This window comes from Hyla sarda, chromosome 5 (genome assembly GCF_029499605.1).
Source record: "Hyla sarda isolate aHylSar1 chromosome 5, aHylSar1.hap1, whole genome shotgun sequence".
NCBI classification, from domain to species: domain Eukaryota; kingdom Metazoa; phylum Chordata; class Amphibia; order Anura; family Hylidae; genus Hyla; species Hyla sarda.
This window is the reverse complement of record NC_079193.1, coordinates 141,123,365-141,142,829: the sequence shown is the minus strand read 5'-3', so window position 1 is coordinate 141,142,829 and position 19,465 is coordinate 141,123,365. Positions and strand designations below refer to the sequence as shown.

General features: G+C 41.4%; 1 protein-coding gene across 5 annotated transcripts in view; it reads left to right on the top strand.

Annotated features, from left to right (window-relative positions):
• The window catches only part of PDE1C (phosphodiesterase 1C), a 983,820-nt gene that overhangs the window by 299,617 nt on the left and 664,738 nt on the right, over window positions 1-19,465 (top strand). For all 5 annotated transcript variants that reach the window (XM_056520396.1, XM_056520395.1, XM_056520402.1 and 2 more), the window contains exons 2-3: window positions 5,693-5,743; window positions 11,603-11,768. In XM_056520396.1, coding sequence (XP_056376371.1) covers window positions 5,693-5,743; window positions 11,603-11,768 — 217 coding nt within the window. The remainder of the gene's footprint in view (window positions 1-5,692; window positions 5,744-11,602; window positions 11,769-19,465) is intronic.

Here is a 19,465-nt window from a genome sequence, read left to right as displayed (position 1 = left end):
ATAACTAAATTTTAATTAATTTTTAAGAAAGTGTGTGTGTGTTTCACTTTTTTCTCTCTGTCTTTGACATTTTTTTTGTAGTACTACTACTCCCAGCATGGAACACGCGGTTCCATGATTGGAGTAGTAGTTCCTGTACTAATAGACATATCGGCCGATGCGATCGTCCATAATATAGCAGAGATGCGGAGTAGCTCTATACAGCGATCGCATCTCTGCACTATACTCCAGCCAGTGATGTGAATAGAACGTCACTCATTCATATTTTCCACCCAGAGTGGTGATTGACCCGGATGGTTGCAGCCAATCACAGCTCTCAGAGGGAAATATGAATGAGTGATGTTGTATTCACATCACTGGCCGGAGTATAGTGCAGAGATGCGAGTGCTGTATAGAGCGGCTCCACATCTCTGCAATAGATAGGAGGATCACAGCGGATGTCAGGAGTGATTCCCGCTGTGATCTTTCCTTAACTGCAGGTACTACTACTCCCATCATGGAGCACACTCTGTTCCATGTTGGGAGCTGTAGTACCTGCAGTTAAGGAAAGATCACAGCAGTCACTCCTGACACCCGCTGTGATCCTCCTGTATAATGTATAGATGCGGCCGGCTGCTCTTCTATGGTATGACGTATATATATATACACCTATTCATATTTCCCACAGAGAGTTGTGATTGGCTGTAACCATCTGGCCAATCACAGCTCTCTGCTGGAAATATGAATAGGTGCATATATATTTCAGTGCAGGGGACCATAGAAGAGCAGCCACCCACATCCATACATTATATAGAAGGATCGCAATGGAACCGGGGCTATCTGTCAATTAGTACTGGTACTACTATTCCCATCATGGAACAGTGTGTGTTCCATGCTGGGAGTAGTAGTACCACCTAAAAAATAAAGAATAAAAAGTGAAAAACACACTCACACTACATTTTTATTATCGTCGGCTTTATTTTTAGTTCCCTGCCCGCCCACATAAATTGATCCCTGTTTAAAAATCAATCAAAATTTTGTTATAAAAAAGATACATTTCGTTAAATACAATTTTTCCATAACTACTGTATCTTTTTTATTAAAATTTTATTAAAAAAAGGTATCACCGTCACTTTTTTGGTCCAAAAAGAGAATAAAAAACGCCTGAAAAACCCACATGGCAAAAGTTAAAACCCACATGGCATTTTTCTTGGTGTTTTTTTTACCCCCATAGACTTATATGGGAGAAAAACGCCACAATTTCAGGGGGGAAAAAGCCAGTGGCTCAACATGCTGCAATTTTGCAAAACTGCCAAGGAGCTGAAAAACGCCAAAAAAGAGTGAAAAAATGTCAAAAGGATAAAAAAAAAATGCCAAACTGAAAAACAGCAAGGGGAAAAATGTTTTTGTGATTTCTCATTGATTTGCAGCTAACATCTTCCCGCAGCGTTTTTTGGCCGAAAAAACGCCATGCGGCAGAATTGGCGTTTTTCTTGGTGTTTAGCCTTAAGGAAATACTATTTTTTAACTATGTCTAATCTTCAAAAAAAAAATTAACATATCTGTATGCAAGACAGCATTGCACAGATGTAAATTGTGGACATGCTGACTTATTCATGAAATATAAAACAGGAATATGTCAATTATCCCGTAATTCACAGCCTCAGAGTCTTACACAATGGCCCTTATTCCTTTATAGAAATGCAGGTGTGTCTTTCAAAATCCAAGTCATTAAGTAAATTGTCCCCCCTGTTCTTGGTGTCTTTTTTTCTTCAAAGTGAAGGATTAAAGTAATGTGTCAGGAAAAAAAACACTTGAAATTAAATATGGAAATGAAAAAATAAAATAAAATATGAGCAGCTCCTCGACTTCTCGTGTACACAATTAAAAGTGTTGTCCACTCTCAGAAACCAATTTATAATTGGCAAAGGGTGAATTAAATATTAAAAAGAAAGTCATACTCACTTTCCTGGATCCCAAACTGCTGCTTTTCCGATACTTCCAGTTTTAACAAGTTTGTTTTTTATACAGCTTTTTTGTTTAATATATTAAATGCACTTTATAAGTATAAGAAGCATTAATAAAAGCCCAACATGTCATGCTTGGCCTATAGCAGTAAAACATCACATATGACATAGCCAATTACCATATGAAGCAAAAAACCTCATACACCCTGAAGGATGTCAGTCATGGAAAAGTGGGCATGCTAACATCTAGGGCACCATAGCTTTTCACAAAACCAGTCCTGCCAAGATGAGCCCTGGTGAACAATGTAAATACAACATGCATTAATCTATAACTTCTTCTTATCCAGCATAGTCAAGGGTGATTTCAAGAAGTCATATTTACAAAGGTATTTCCAAGCACTGTAACATCATGGCATTAGTTTACTTCTCAATAATCTAGTGACAGGTGCCCTTTAAAGGCAACGTATCATCAGAAAATGGCCTATCGTTTAAATCAAGTTTTTATGTTAAACTATTTTTTAGGTTTGTTGGGGATGTGCTTTCAAATATTTCAGTATCTTCATTCCTTTATAAACAGCAGAACTGCACCTTGTTGAGTGATCTACTTGGAGTCTTGGAGAATAACATATTTTACTCCATTACAACTTGAAAGAGTTCTCCCATCTAAATGTTGTTACCTTCACAGAAGTTTGGCTTCATACACCAGGAGCATGAACACTTTCCTATTTAAGTCAGTAGCAGTATAACTTTTCTTCAGCTCCTAACTGTTCCAGCTCTTTATAGATTCTCCCAAACAGGTTACACTACTTAGCTAACAAATGTTATAACGCAGACCAGATTTGTTTCTAAGTGTCTGTCCTTATGTTTCCTTAACCTGAACCACTATGATCCTACTTCTTCCATATTTAGTGCTACATATGCATAACATGGCACAAACAGTCCAAACCCACGTGGCCATGCAATCCCCAGCTGCCCTGCCAACCCTTGTCTCCTCTGTACACCTGGTCGGTCAGACTGCTGTACAGTAAAGCAGTTGGCCAGAGCAGACAGAAAAGCAAGGGTTACCCCTCCCCCCCTACAGAAAATAGAGATATATAGGTTTAGAAAATAATGTTGTGTGGTCTGAGAAGTCTATTTCTGCCGCATATGGTAAGAACAACAATTGGTATGACCCACATGAATCCATGGATTGATCCTGTATTGTTTATTTTGCCATTTGTTTTTGCTGACCATGTGCCTTTCTATATGACCACAGTATACCCATGTACTCAGTTGAATGGCTTTTTCTTAATGTGCCTTAACATGAAGCACATGCCATCATATGACATAACTCAATGTCAGAGTTTGATGAACATGAAGTAAAAGAAGCACTTTTTTTTAAGCAATATATTCCCCACTATGGAATGTTTTCAATTGCAGCCATACAGGGACCATCCCTTGTGGGCTGCTAAGTCACACCTCCTGTGGCAATATATCTACATATCCTGTGCCAATTACGTATCTACATTTGCTAAGATTCCCCTGTCAGCATTACAGCTTCAGGCAGTGTGACATTGAGAATGTACGTTGCTTGACTGAAGAAAGTCGCTTCCTGATGGCAACCCCCTGCAGATACACAACCGTGTAAAACTCAGGTGTCTCATGCCATCCAGAAGAAACTACAATATTCATTAATATGCATACTACAGGGCATACATACCATGGTGGCTAACCCATGTGGATTCTGTGGGATGCCTGGAATCAGAAAACCCTTTTCAGGTTTATTTTGCCGAAATTGTAAGGTAGTAACAATCCACATGAGTATGTGTTCTCTGTTACAATATTAGCAAACAATTTACCATATAAGTACTCGTGTCATAAAAATAGGATGCGGGTGTTACGCTGAGCGCTCCGGGTCCCTGCTCCTCCCTGCGTTTCTCTCCCTGCAGCGCCCCGGTCAGACCCGCTGACCGGGAGCGCTGCACTGACATTGCTGGCGGGGATGCGATTCGCATAGCGGGACGCGCCCGCTCGCGAATCACATCCCAAGTCACTTACCCGTCCCGGTCCCCTGCTGTCATGTGCTGGCGCGCGCGGCTCCGCTCTCTAGGGCGCGCGCGCGCCAGCTCTCTGAGACTTAAAGGGCCAGTGCACCAATGATTGGTGCCTGGCCCAATTAGCTTAATTGGCTTCCACCTGCTCCCTGGCTATATCTGATCACTGCCCCTGCACTCCCCTGCCGGATCTTGTTGCCTTAGTGCCTAGTGAAAGCGTTACTGTGTTTGTCCATACTGTGTACTTGACCCCCTGCTATTGCCTTATTGACTACGATTCTTGCTGCCTGCCCCGACCTTCTGCTACGTCCGACCTTGCTCTTGTCTACTCCCTTGTACCGCGCCTATCTTCAGCAGTCAGAGAGGTTGAGCCGTTGCTAGTGGATACGACCTGGTTGCTACCGCCGCTGCAAGACCATCCCGCTTTGCGGCGGGCTCTGGTGAAAACCAGTAGCAGCTTAGAACCGGTCCACTAGCACGGTCCACGCCTATCCCTCTCTGGCACAGAGGATCCACATCCAGCCTGCCGAACCGTGACAGCGGGCACCATGACTTCCTATCCTGGGTGGTTTTTAATTGTAGTCATATTGCAGCTGAAAATCTAATTTTATACTTGCTATAGCGCCTTCACAATGCTGTACAAAACTGATCATAGTGTAACTACTATGAGTAAATTATGGATAGCTCAGAATGTATAACATATATATCTATATTATGTCCATCGACGTCACTGTTTTTGGCCCCCTAAACCACTAGTATGTTGTTATTAGGACATGGCCACACATGCCATATTTTGCTGCGTATTTGCTGTTGCATATTTTCTTACCCATTGAAGTCAAAGGTTAGCAAAATCAGCTGCCTAATTTGCTATTCATTCTTTTATGGGTAAGAAAATATGCAGCAGCAAAATATGGCAAGGGTGACCCTGCCCTTAGTGTGTCAGTGCTGCCTCTATTAATTTTACCCATTTGTGCATTCTTAAGTTAAATAACATTTACTTTAGTAAAGATGAGTCAGGCCTTTTAGTATCTCCAATGGTTCTAGTGAAGGCACATTGTGCCAACGAAGCAAAAGCCAATCCAGCTTACTTCACTACTCTTGCATAGTGGAGTGAAGTATAGTGTCCTGGACTTCATCCTTTCAATATGCATATGCCTGGAGCTGCTGGAGACAAGTTACAGGCTCATCTCCATTAATTGATATAGGAAATATTGTGAGAAGAGAGAGCAAGTCCAGCTCACCACCTATACCGCCGTGTCTCGGACACGTGTAGACCGTGCTGGTAACAGATAGGCAAGGAGAAGAAGGCATCCAGCACTCGTCATGCGGTAAAAACGACTGCTTTATTCTTTGTCAATGGGACGCAAACACTGCGGTATGGACAATAGTGACGCCTTTCAGCGGAACATGTGCGCCTTAGTCATGCGGACATGTTCCGCTAAAACGCGTCACTGTTGTCCATGCCACAGTGTTTGTGTCCCATTGACAAAGAAATATTGTGATACCCAACCCCAGCTGTATACGGACAAGATGGTGGTCATGTTACCCAAAACATTGTAAGTTCCCTTTACACTTTTTCTTTATTGAACAATATCTTTATTTCATGATACATTTATTTTTATTGCTGCCATGGTAAACACATACTACTAATTCCAGTGGTTATATCTAATGGACAATTTCTGACATTATGAATTTTTCTTTCTTTTTCTTTAGTTGCAAATGAAGCTGGAGACAAAAATGCAAGACCTTTGGCGAGATTTGCAAGTAAGTGAATAATTAACGCAATGCTTATATACCAACATAATAGCGCTAGGTTCACATTGTGAAGATTCTTTTAGTCCACTGCATGACATACACCAACTGATCCCAAGAGACTCTATTGACTTTAAAAAGGTCTATTGGGTTTCTGTCTGGTGTCTGTCATTTCACTGGAAAATAAGAAGAAATAAAAAGACAAAAGAAATACTTTAAATATTTTTTTGTCTGGTTATTTGAAAAGATTTTGTCACCATGAATAATGATATATAAATATTCTGGGGTTCTTGTTTGGTACTTTGGGCTATATGTATTTTAGGAAGAAAAAATATGCATAGTATATGTGCTATTCCCACATCGACCCCTCGACCCGATCGAGTCTCAAAAGCCAATAGACAGACAATAAACCTATAAAGACAACCATGTTACTTTGGTTAATCTAATATAGTCTTTATGCAAACTACTTGGTGAAGTCATTGCTTAACCTCTGTTACCTGGCTTAAAAAAAAAGAAAAGATGACTGATGCTGAAGGACAGGAGGCCGCTAGGGTTTGATCTTTCAATGAGATTTGATTAGTTTTTTTTTTTTGTTCAAATCAATTGTGCAGTAGTCTGTGCTATTGATCCACATAAAAGGAAACCTGTCATGCTAGGCCCTAGTGTCCTCCTGCCCTTCAGAGTCATTTACTTACCAGGGGAGGCCAAGGATTAATCGGTGTATTGTGCATGTAGCCACATATTGACAATAAATAGATTTTAATTTTACACCTGTAACTTGGAAAAAGGAACAAAATGTTATTGGTGTATATTTATAGCTTTGTGCACATTACATATTTGTGGCACAGTGTCACGATCACATCCTATCAGTCCAGCAAAGGCGCTAGAGAGAGTGTGATGGTGCAAGGGTTAAAGCCACCAGCTCTTATATTTTGAGACCAGAGCTGATAAATTAAACATTTAATCTGATAAAAGGTATCACAGTGCTACGTATAAAATAAACAAATAACATACAGGTACAAAAATATATAAAAGAGTTAAGCAAGACAAGTTCAGAAAACAAAACGAAAAGTCCTTACAGCATAATGGTATAGCAGTCCTTGTGAGTGAGAGTCCAGCTGTTCTTAGGTTGGTTTTTCAGCTTTTTGCCACATGCTTGAACCAAAGGTTTGTCCAGCATCTCAGTCTTATAGTGTTTTTTCTGGAGGGAAAACTCCATTCCCCCCCCCCCGCCCTCTGATCCCACCAGGTGGGGGGCATCTTTCTTCCGGGTCCCTCATCTCAAACTTGTTTTTATGATGGGACCAGAGACATCTCATATCCTGCTGCTAAAAAGAAGTATAACACAGGCAGACAGACACCCCAATGAAACTGGAATACACAAAAACAAATACACAGTCTGAATGAACCCGCACCCATGCCTCAGATTATACATTATACACTAATACAATTATAACTCATGTTTGATTCTATATTCAGGCCTTGGGCCTGACACACAGAAAAGAAAATAACCTATGTTAAAGGTCAGAAAATTACACTGACCTTACACAACCATTCCCAATATTGTTTGTACATGGTACATTATCAATGACATAATTGATCCAAATCTAATTTATTTACAATAGAAGCACGTCTCGAAAGAACTAAGAGTGCACCCTACTATCTTTAAATAAATGGGTGCTATTGATGGTTGGTGAGACCAAATTTCAAGAGTGGGAACCACTCCACACCATGGGGGAGATTTATCAAAACCTGTCCAGAGGAAAAGTTGCTGAGTTGCCCATAGCAACCAATCAGATTAGCTCTTTCATTTTTAACAAGGCCTCTGAAAAAGGAAAGAAGCTAGCTTATTGGTTGCTGTGAGAAACTTGACAACTTTACCTCTGGACAGGTTCTGATAAATCTCCACCATGTACATTTATGCAAAAAAATGTTGTAATTCATTATTTACCAAGGAGGATTCAATTAGATCATGTGGCTTATATGCGGCTTGCATACTTTTCATAATATATATTGTAGACAGATGACATGTAGACAAAATCATCCTTCATGCACTGATCATGCCATGCCCATAGATGATGCCCTTAGCAGGATGTTTTGGCCATTGAGACCTTTCTCTACAGGCATCAATATGACATAATAAGAGGCGGCTCCCAGTATGTGGGGTTCATCCAGAAGACCAGATTATAGGGATCCCCCTCTTTCCTCTTATTAGGTCATATTCATGCCTGTTTTTTTTTTTTTTGTATAAATACGCATGGTTTACAGTGGTTCTTATTTCATTTTTCTGTCTTCTTTAGCTTCCTTAGGGGAATAGGCTATCGTGTACCACTTGATGGAGTATACCATAATGCTTTAGTGCATACAGAAACGTCTTTACACAACCATAGACAGTTAAACAGTTGTAATAGGGTGGGATGAGGGCAGATGTTGTTACCCTAGGGGCAGATGGTAACCAAAAGAGAGGGGCACACAATACTGACCTATGGTCCAACCTTGTCTCTGGTACACAGAGAAATACAAATAATACCCAAGAAAATTACACAGAGACATAAAAAAGTGAAAAAGTATATATAGTCTTTATTATTAGTGACTGGATTTAAAAACAGAATTTTAAAAGGAACGACAGTGGACAGACTACTAAGGCGTCTGGATCAGGGACAGAACCAAAACTGGGCTACAGAACATCAATAAGAAATGGGAGATATTAAAGTGACCCCCATCCAGGTGTATATACACGTAAAAGGTATAGGCTGTACAAAAACATACTAGCAATTAGATACCAACATATGTAAACATATACACTCAGGACAAATATATAGATGTTAATCCCGTATTGCACAATGCCCAGGGAGAAAAAGAATGACCGCAAAACAAAACAAGATAAAGTATGCAATTATGAGAGTGGTAAAAGGGTGAAAGAGTAAAGAGTCCCAGGAACCGGGATTGAACCATACACAAATGTTCAGCAATCACCAAGGTCCTGGAAAATGTGACTCAAATATCAATCACCCATCTCACATCACAGAGGCATACAGCGGACATCTTACCCTAATGCAGAACGCCACCCCTACAACGTTGTTTCGCAAAAAGCTTCCTCAGGGAATGCCAATGCCTAGGGGCAGATTGCTTTAATCCCTTTTTTTTGTGACACCAGGGCATGGTTTATCCTCGAAACCACCCAAAGCTATACCACTAGATCCTGGGCTAGGCATGGGGGCAATAATGACTCCGACGCCAAGTTACGGATAACGGTAGCTTTACTGAGGGTAGATAGATGATAAAGTCTATACAGTTCACCCAGGGCCCAAGGAGGTGACCAGTGATTCAGAGACCTTAAGGGCTTGCTGGAACTTGAAGTAGGACTGGACAATGTAATGTAGGCCACGCTGACTTGACAGATGACAGGGACTGACTTGACTGAAGACTAACAAAGCTTACTTGCATTTGATGGTGGTTGCAGGACTTGACTTTGAGGCCTCCAACACTCTGGACACACACACTAGGCACGACTGACCTCACCAAAGACTTATCTCCAAAGAAAGCGAGCTAGCTCAACCCAGGGCTTATATGGGGGAGACTAGCAGGGAGCCCATAGGTCACTCTTGGGGTCACTTGGTCAGTGATACCTCCTAGGTAACAATCACATGGCACAACTCTTAAAGCAACAAGACATTGTATAATACATTACAATGCAGAACATTTGTACAGGAGGGAAACAAGTACAAGGGAGCCCAGGGGACACTGAAGGGAGGCTATCAGACAGGGCAGCAATGGTACTGGGTAACACCACCCGCACTGGGCCACCACACAGTGGTATGGAAACCCTCACAGCATAATATTACTTCAGTGTATTGATTTTAGTTTACTGGGGTTTAATGTTCTTACTATTATTGTTTTAACATATTTACAAAAAATTACCACCAGGTGGCAGTACAAGACTTTAGGTTTAAAAAATAAATAAATTCCCTGCTATATTTATAGTGCCGATAACCACTTTTGTCATTGTTTTCAAAATGTTTAGGGACAATGTTTTATTCTTCCCAATAGACTTATTTTACTTGCCACAAGATAACCTATAACAACACAATTTTCTGTAGTTTCTACTGTATAAATGAATGAATAAATGGACTTTATTTTTTATTAAACAAACTCCTGTAATATAAGTGCGTGTCTCAGGGTGCTCAGTGACATGCGTAAGTCTAAGTCAGTGTTTCCCAATCAGCATACCTCCAGCTGTTGCAAAACTACAATTCTCAGCATGCCCGGACAGCCAAAGGCTGAATAATTGTAGTTTGGCAACAGCTGGAGGCGCACTGGTTGGAAAATACTGGTCTAAGGCATATAGAGGTAAGATTCTAGATCAGCTTAGTAAGGCTAATTGTAAACTAGAGATTTTGAATGTCCAAAAAAGCCAATTTAGACCCCATTCTGCTGACCCTCTGAATCTTTCCTTGACATAAACAATTCAATATCTGTTGAAATGTTGATCTGCCATGATGGATTTTTTCCTTTGTTGTCAGGTGCTGTAGGTAAGATGTTGTTTATTATTAGAACAACAGATCTGCCTCTTCTGAAGCACAGACCATGGCAGAGAATGATCAATGAAATGTCTTTTCCACTTATGACTTTTCGATCCAAAACAATAACCCTCACAGACCAACCCTGAACCACAAGTCCTGTGATTATGCCATAAATGCCCATGCTGGGGGTTCCTCTTAAAGGGGCTTCAAGTTTGAGTGCCTCTTTTTTCAATGCTGGGGCATAGCATCTGCACAGACTGCATATACACCACATATAGGGTTGCTACCTTTCTTGCCAAAAAATACTGGCCATGCTAATTTGCATAATTAATTATATATGTGTGACATCACAGGGTACACATGATGGGGAAATTTTGTCCTTTTCTGACCCCTATAACTTTTTTATTTCTCCTTATACGGGGATGTATTAGGCTACTTTTTTGCGCCCCGATCTGTCGTTTTTAACTGTACCATTTTTGTTTTGATGGGACTCACATTTTTTTTATTACATTTGGGAGTTACAGTTAGTTACTAAGTACAACTCCCAGCATGCCCTGATACAGACTGTGGCTCAGCAGCTGTCCCAAATGAAAACTACAACTACAACTATATAGTAGTATATAGTATAGGTTAGTGTTTCTCAACCAGGGGTGCCTCCAGCTGTTGCAAATCTGGGCATGCTGGAAGTTGTATTTTTGCAACAGCTGGAGGCGCTCTGGTGGGTAAACACTAGTATAGTATATGGGGCAACATTCCGGGAGTTGGAGGATTGGTTCGATAAATACCGGCCATTGCATTCCCGGTATTTCTAATATAAAAATACTGGCAGGGTCGACAAAATACCGGCTGTATCGGTAAGATACTGGTCAGGTGGCAACCATAACCACATGCATATATATGTGTGTGTGTATATATATATTTTTTTTGTGCACAACACCTTCAAGGTGTTGTACACTATAATCTTGTCACATTACTATACTTGGTTACCTAACTGAATGGACTTATATAAAAACTAGTGCCAATAAGAGCATAGCAATCCAGATTCCTATTATGATTTACCTTTGCTGGTTAATATGAGCAACTTCAGCGCCAAATGTTACATGTGTCTTAGAATAAGGCAAAGTTCACACTACAGAATTTTTGTTTTTAGGTCAAATCTGCGCCGCAGACATTTCTGTCTATGGGGAAGGCAAGTGTCTACACAATCCTAGCGCAGACTGGGTGCACTTGGAATTTCCAGATGCAATATCTCCTTCTGGGAATTCCATACTGTGAACCTAGCCTAAAAATACTAAAATGTCTCCTAAAAATATTAAAAGACTGTACAAATATATCATGTCTGTTTTAGGGTCCAAGTCTCAGAACAGCTTATGGAATAGCATTATTAGCGGACTGAATCTCAAAGAGAAACAGAAGCCATCAATTGCCACCGATCCTCGCAGCCCTGAAGAGATTTTAGCCGATGAACTGCCACAGATTGAAAGCCCAGACGCAATTCCGAAAGCATCGATCAGGTTTGCCGGATACCACGCTTGTGTATATTTGCTTATTTTATAATTCTGCTGAGTAGTAGGAAATCTGGATTTTACTATGAGGGGTGAAGAGAAGTTTGTGACACAGTGAGAACAGTTTTCACGTAGACATTTGGCGTTTCTATGATTTTATGGTTGATGTTGCTTATAACAGTTTTACAGGCTGATGAGTTGATGCTAACTCAATTCTTAAAGTTGGAAAAATGGAAATCTTGTTAAAGGGGTACTCCAGTGGAAAACAATTTATTTTAAATCAGCTGGTGCCAGAAAGTTGTACAGATGTGTAAATTACTTCTATTAAACAATCTTAATCCTTTCAGTACTTATCAGCTGCTGTACACTACAGAGAAAGTTCTTTTCTTTTTTAATTTATTTTCTGTCTGACCACAGTGCTCTCTGCTGACACCTCTGTCCATGTCAGGTACTGTCAAGAGCAGGAACAAATCCCCATAGCAAACCTCTCCTGCTGTGGACAGTTTTTGACATGGACAGAGGTGTCAGCAGAGAGCACTGTGGTCAGACAGAAAGGAAATTAAAAAAAAAAAGAACTTCCTCTGGAGCATACATCATCTGATAAGTACTGGAAGAGTTAAGATTTTTTTTTAAATAGAAGTAATTTACAAATCTGTTTAACTTTCTGGCACCAGTTGATTTAAAAAAATTGTTTTCCACCAAAGTACCCCTTTAAGGTCCAAAGCAGAAAACAATACTAAGAAACATGTCTTCTTCCTGATAGGATTGTAATGTTTTGTTGTTTGTATAGATATAGCTCCTGGTTGTATAGTGACTTCAAAGTTGGGAACGTTAAGGTACAGATGTAGCCATGGTTATGCTGATCATGTTAACACAATGCGTCAACTTTAACATAATGACATGTCTTAATGCTGATGAGATGATTAATAATAATAATAATAATTGTGCTTACAACTATTTTAATAGCAATCTTTGTGCCAGTAGTTGAGGAGTAACGTTAAAATTAGGTTTGTGTAATGTGTAAGGCTGCATTCACACCTCGTTTTCAGCCTACGGTTGCCGGATCAAGCTGGGGGAGGGGAAAACCGGGCGCTCCCTTACCCCAGCCAGACCGGCACTGAAATCCATTGACTTTAATGAGCTGACCGGAGTTACCGTATATACTCGAGTATAAGCCGACCCGAGTATAAGCCGAGACCCCTAATTTCAACCCAAAATCCCAGGAAAAGTTATTGACTCGAGTATAAGCCTAGGGTGGGAAATACCTCATCCCCCCCTGTCATCATCCAGACCCGTCATTAACATCCTCATCATCATCCCCTTGTCATCATCCCACACATCCCCCCTTCATCATCCCCTTATCATCCCACACATCCCCCCTTCATCATCCCCTTATCATCCCACACATTCCCCCTTCATCATCCCCTTATCATCCCACACATCCCCCCTTCATCATCCCCTTATCATCCCACACATCCCCCCTTCATCATCCCCTTGTCATCATCCCACACATCCCCCCTTCATCATCCCCTTATCATCCCACACATCCCCCTTCATCATCCCCTTATCATCCCACACATCCCCCCTTCATCATCCCCTTGTCATCATCCCACACATCCCCCCTTCATCATCCCCTTATCATCCCACACATCCCCCCTTCATCATCCCCTTATCATCCCACACATCCCCCCTTCATCATCCCCTTATCATCCCGCACATCCCCCCTTCATCATCCCCTTATCATCCCACACATCCCCCCTTCATCATCCCCTTATCATCCCACACCCCCCCCTTCATCATCCCCACCCCCCTTCATCATCCCCACACCCCCCCCTTCATCATCCTCTTCTCATCATTCGCCCTCAGTGGTCTTCAACCTGCGGACCTCCAGAGGTTTCAAAACTACAACTCCCAGCAAGCCCGGGCAGCCATCGGCTGTCCGGGCTTGCTGGGAGTTGTAGTTTTGAAACCTCCGGAGGTCCGCAGGTTGAAGACCACTGCGGCCTTCAACATCATCCAGCCCCCCTCTCACCCCCTTTAGTTCTGAGTACTCACCTCCGCTCGGCGCTGGTCCGGTCCTGCAGGGCTGTCCGGTGAGGAGGTGGTCCGGTGAGGAGGTGGTCCGGGCTGCTATCTTCACCGGGGGCGCCTCTTCTCCGCGCTTCCGGCCCGGAATAGAGGCGTTGCCTTAACAATGACGCAGAAGTACGTTGGCAATGAACGCACCTCTGCGTCGTTGTCACGGCAACGTGACTATTCTGAGGCCGGGCCCGAAGCGCTTAGAAGAGGTCTCCCCGGTGAAGATAGCAGCCCGGAACCAGTATCCCACCGGACCACCTCCTCACCGGACAGTCCTGCAGGACCGGACCAGCGCCGAGCGGAGGTGAGTACTCAGAACTAAAGGGGGTGAGAGGGGGCTGGATGATGTTGAAGGCCGCAGTGGTCTTCAACCTGCGGACCTCCGGAGGTTTCAAAACTACAACTCCCAGCAAGCCCGGACAGCCGATGGCTGCCCGGGCTTGCTGGGAGTTGTAGTTTTGAAACCTCTGGAGGTCCGCAGGTTGAAGACCACTGCGGGTGGGGGAGTTCACTCGAGTATAAGCCGAGGGGGGTGTTTTCAGCACGAAAAATCGTGCTGAAAAACTCGGCCTATACTCGAGTATATACGGTAAACGGTGACTCCGGTCGGCTCATTTTTTACCCGTATCTGGTTTTGTGACCGGACCTAAAACCGTAGTAAATGGATTTCAGCGCCGGTCCAGATGGGGTATGGGAGCACCCCCCCCCCCCCCCAGTTGGATCCGGCAACCGTAGGCTGAAAACGATGTGTGAATGCAGCTTTAGGATAATTTAGTCCAACTTCAGGAGTGCAGTAAAAATATCTTAACACATCAAGGATCAAGACGGCGCTGGCTGCATCCAGTGGCATAGCTATAGGGGGTGCAGAGGAAGCAGTTGCCCTGGGGCCCTAGTGCCTAAGGGGACCCCAAAGCACATCTGCCCCTTAAGAGACCAGTATTATAATTGGCACAGATTTTTCATCAGACCCAAAAGCTAGAAGTTACGCCTCTATTCACTTTTACTTTCTATTCACTTTCAGTGCTTTTTTTTTTATATAAATTGGAACATACCACTTACCATTGCCATAATGGGAATTGATCTTGTGTAGTATTTTTGCTGGTAGCAGAGCAGAAATTGTAACTTTAAACTTGTGTGAAAGTTGCTTTGTTTCCAGAAAAATGGGGGAGATAATCAAACCTGTCTAAAAGAAGAACTGGCATTACTGTCCATAGCAGCCAATCAGAACTCAGCTGTCATGTTAACAAAGCAGGTTAAGAAATGAAAGCTGAGCTCTAATTGGTTACTATGAACAACAATGTATTTTCACAATCTCTCCCTATTTATAGTATTATGTCCCAGCACTTATACTCACATTGAACATTAAGACGGTTCTTAAAACTAAATATTTATAACTGTGATTATCCCACCAACCCACCAACCATCCCACCAACCATCACTGTGTTATTTCATTGTTTCTAATAATAAATGACAGCTATGACTCTAACTCAGTCACAATAAAACTTTGTTAACTGCTGGCAATCAGGTGGGCTGTAGTAAGTGATGAAGCGATAAAGAGGTTGGGTGGCAATGGTGGCCTTTTGTCTAATTTATGTTTTCTAATCCAACCTAAGATAAAACATTTTTATTCTTATATTTTAAGTATTCTTAATACTATTTTATACATTGTTATTAACATTCCGTAACATTGAATCTGTTCTAGTGGATGATTGTGGGTAAAGGTCAAGATTTTACTTAGCTAACCTATAAAACTAATGTTTAAACCACAATCTGCTTTTAATTCGAGACTATAATAATTTTTGTGTGGTATACCCCTGACAGGAAGTTGTGTAGCTCTTCATTTTCAATGTGGTGTTGTTTCCAACTCCCCAGCTCCTCCCTCTCTCCAGAGCCAACACATGATCATCTGCTGTCTCTTGAGAAGCGGCTTATCGATGGTCCAAGCATTGAGCTCATAGACTTCCAGTAAGAGTTAAAGGAATCTGTACAAAGGCACATTAGCTCTTTACTGGTCGCTAAAATAAATGGATAACTATGGAGAAAAATAAATACTTCATGATTCAGGATATAGATAGAAATGCAAAGTAATGAATCAGTAATATTTTTTTTTCTGTAGTCTATGACTAAAGGACTGGATTATTATTGCCCAATGTAAATGGTCTAGCAGTCACTGAGAAAGCAAATGTTTATTTGTCAGATAATAGTATAGACTGTATGGGCCTAAAAATTATTGTTTGTCTGCAACACTTCTCCCAGTGTAAACAATAGAAGTAAAGGGGTGCGCGAAGGATTCAGCTATCATTCATGTGGTGTTAAAGGTAAAGGCTCCTTATAATAAGTGCTGATCAACTTGTACATAGTTAATGTGAGCTCATGTTGTACAGTTGTTTGCCGGTGTAAAATGGCCCTTACATAATAATAAGGTGATAACTGGCCTATGCATGGGGATATATCAAACTTACTTGACTTTTAATTGACTTTAATAATGGTTATGTGACATGTTCCAGAATGCAAACCAATAGGTCAACTTTTGGTTCAATAGTTTGTATTAGGAGTTTTAAAGTACAATTCAATGCAATAAACATAAAACAAACTAACAAAACAAAATGGCACATAAGATACATCTCATATGCACTCGACAAAGTCGTGAAGCAATGTATAATACATTGAGGAGTTATGAGTCTAATTCATACAATATACAAAATGCATAATATCTAAAACAAATACAATAATATTAGAGTATGTTTGGATAATAAATGTAAGTATAGTAGGTGTTCAAAGACAATTATTCGGTACAATAAGGTGAATTAGTCCATTGAGCCCATCTAGATTTAAAGGAAGAATAAGTGCCATTTCCTAATGCAGTAGTTTTTTCATATATATATAAGTGGTATTAAAGGGGTACTCCACTGCCCTGCTTCTGGAGCTCCGCTCCCCAGCGTCCAGAAGTTTATTGTTCCGAACGCTGTGACCATTCTTCTGTTTTCAGGGCCGCCCCTCGTGTTGTCACGCTCGTCCCCTCGTGACGTCACGCCATTGCGCCAGGGGGCAGGCGTGACTTCACGAGGGGCGGCCCTGAACACGGAAGCCCGCGCACAGCGTTTGGAACAATAAACTTCTGGACGCTGGGGAGCGAAACGCTCTGAAAGCAGGGCAGTGGAGTACCCCTTTAATACCACTTATATACCCCTTTAATCCCTAAGATAATTTCTGCAATGACTGGAATAGTTCTAAATTGCCAATTACATAGGATTGCTAATCTAGCAATAGAGGTCATAATGCAAAAGGGAGGTCTGCTAGGTGAGGGAAATTTCTGTATGTTAAGGAATAAGAATATAAGTTGAGGGTACCAGAAAATAATAGATTGTTTTACATTTCTTGGACTAAATGTGTGCAAGAGGCCCAAAAGGGGCTTAAGTGTGGACATGCCCATAAAATATGGAGAAGAGTCCCTTCATTGCCACAATCTCTCCAACAGACAGAAGAAGTGTCAGGATACATTTTTGCTGGTTTGGCTGGAGTATAATGCCATCCTAATAATATTTTAAGAGAGGATTCAATGTGAGAGGCACATTGAAGAGAAGAGAAAACACCTATCCATTCCTCATTTGTGAATTCTATGCCGAGTTCTCATTCCCAAGTACGCATCGGGTAAGATTTAGTAAACAAATTGTCTTTAAGGCCTTTTTTTATTACTGTTTAGAAACTTAAAGGTGTACTCCGGTTCTATATTCCATTTTACCTCTCCATTCTCTGTTTGGCATGTTGCGTTTGCTCCTCTGTGGCCAAGTCCTGTGCTGTCCTCACTTGCTGTATTTTCAGTTGCATAGTTTGCTGTAGCTTTTGCCTTGTTTTTTTGTTTCCTGTCTTTTGTGGTGTGAGGACTACATTTCCCAGGTGCCCCCGCGGCTGCCTTGCGTGCAACTTGTCCGTCCCTGTTGCGCTTTTATCCCTCCTATGTGGGCTTGTCTTGTTAGCTATGTTCCACCCTTACTTTCCATCCCCTTTCAGTCCTGCAGTATCACTACGCTGGCTCGTCCCAAACGTCAACATAGATGTGGTGTGACGTAGATCCGCATGCGCTGTAAAAAAACACGGCACATACACGGCGCATGCATTGGCGTATCCGGTGTATTGGACAGTTCACATCCAATGAACACATTGAGGGGAGTATCCGAAAATCAGGGAAAGGAGAAAGGAGGAGCGCGTAAACCACACATGAATATTCAACAGAGGGCTTGATCCAAAAAGAAAAAAAAAAAGTACATCAACAACGGCTACACCTGCAAAAGACACATCACGGACACAATATGCCCGCGGAAGTAAGAAACCCTGTGGTCGCCGGTAAACGCGTAGCGATTATACTACAGAACTTCCGACATATACTAAAGGTAAATTTACGAAGCCTGTACACTACGAAACAGTTACGAAGCCTGTACACTAACTCCGGGAAACGTAAAGTATAAATATGTTTAAAAAAATGCCGTAACATCACCCTAAGCAATTGAGTACCCCTTTAAAAAGAAAATAATCAATTTTTAGAGTTTAGAATTTAAGGGAATCTAGAAAATGTCGAACTTAAAGGTATTTATATAATTCTGTGTTAGGGAGAGGACATTGCGTTTTAAGATTGAAAAAATTAAAGTTTTTCACGTCTAAATAGTTCTGAAACATAAACTAGGCCATTATTTTGGCTGTAAGTTGTCCCTTTTTATATGGCTTTTTATATGGCTGTTAGTTGTTTTTTCCAACAATGTTTTGCTCAAACCAAATAGAACATTTTTTACAAACTGATGTTGCAGTGGTCAGGAATTTATGATTTGCGACTTTTTAGTTTGTCCTATTATTTGTTGCAAATGCGCTTACTGAGGCGCAATTCTACACAGTCCTCAGTTGGCTTAAAAACTGTCTGTGGACCGCATTATTAAAAAGTCACACATTTGTCGCACGGGTTAAAAAGTTGTACAAAAAGTGGCAGAGGAATCACCATACAAAGTGGAGTACTGAAGTAAGAAATGTGATCACCACCAGATTTATCACGTCCTGCGCCGTGTAATAAATTTGGTGCAGGTTCACAGTTTCCACCATGTGAATTAATGGAGGAAAAATACATTCTCCTTCTCCACTTTACATGAATACCCCACCAATGTCTTTAATAGATGATTGTTAGAAGTTTAAAGAGAGGGATGCAAATGGCATATTAAGAGTTAAGGAACATTTATTATGAAAGATAGACCAAGCTTTTTGATTAAGATTAATGGGTTGGTAGGCTTACAGGGCATGTTTTCCCAAAGGAGGATATGTAGGTAGTTTTTAAGGGTGTATGGGTAAACATCATGGGGGAGATATATCTTTTGTCAAAAGTCGCTATTTTGTGTGCAAAGGTACTTTTTAAGGCACAAAGCTACACCACCTACCAGTAGGCGTGAGAATCACTTCTACCTCCTGGAATTTAACCTATAACCTCTTTTGGACGACAGTGTCTCACTCCCCTTCTATGACAATCGCTCAGGAGCTGATCGCGGGTCATAGCTGGGTGGTCCTGGTGGCTATCTGCCACAAGGACCCATTTCTAATGCCAGACATCACTGATCACAGTGATACTCGGCTTTAACCCCTTAGAAACC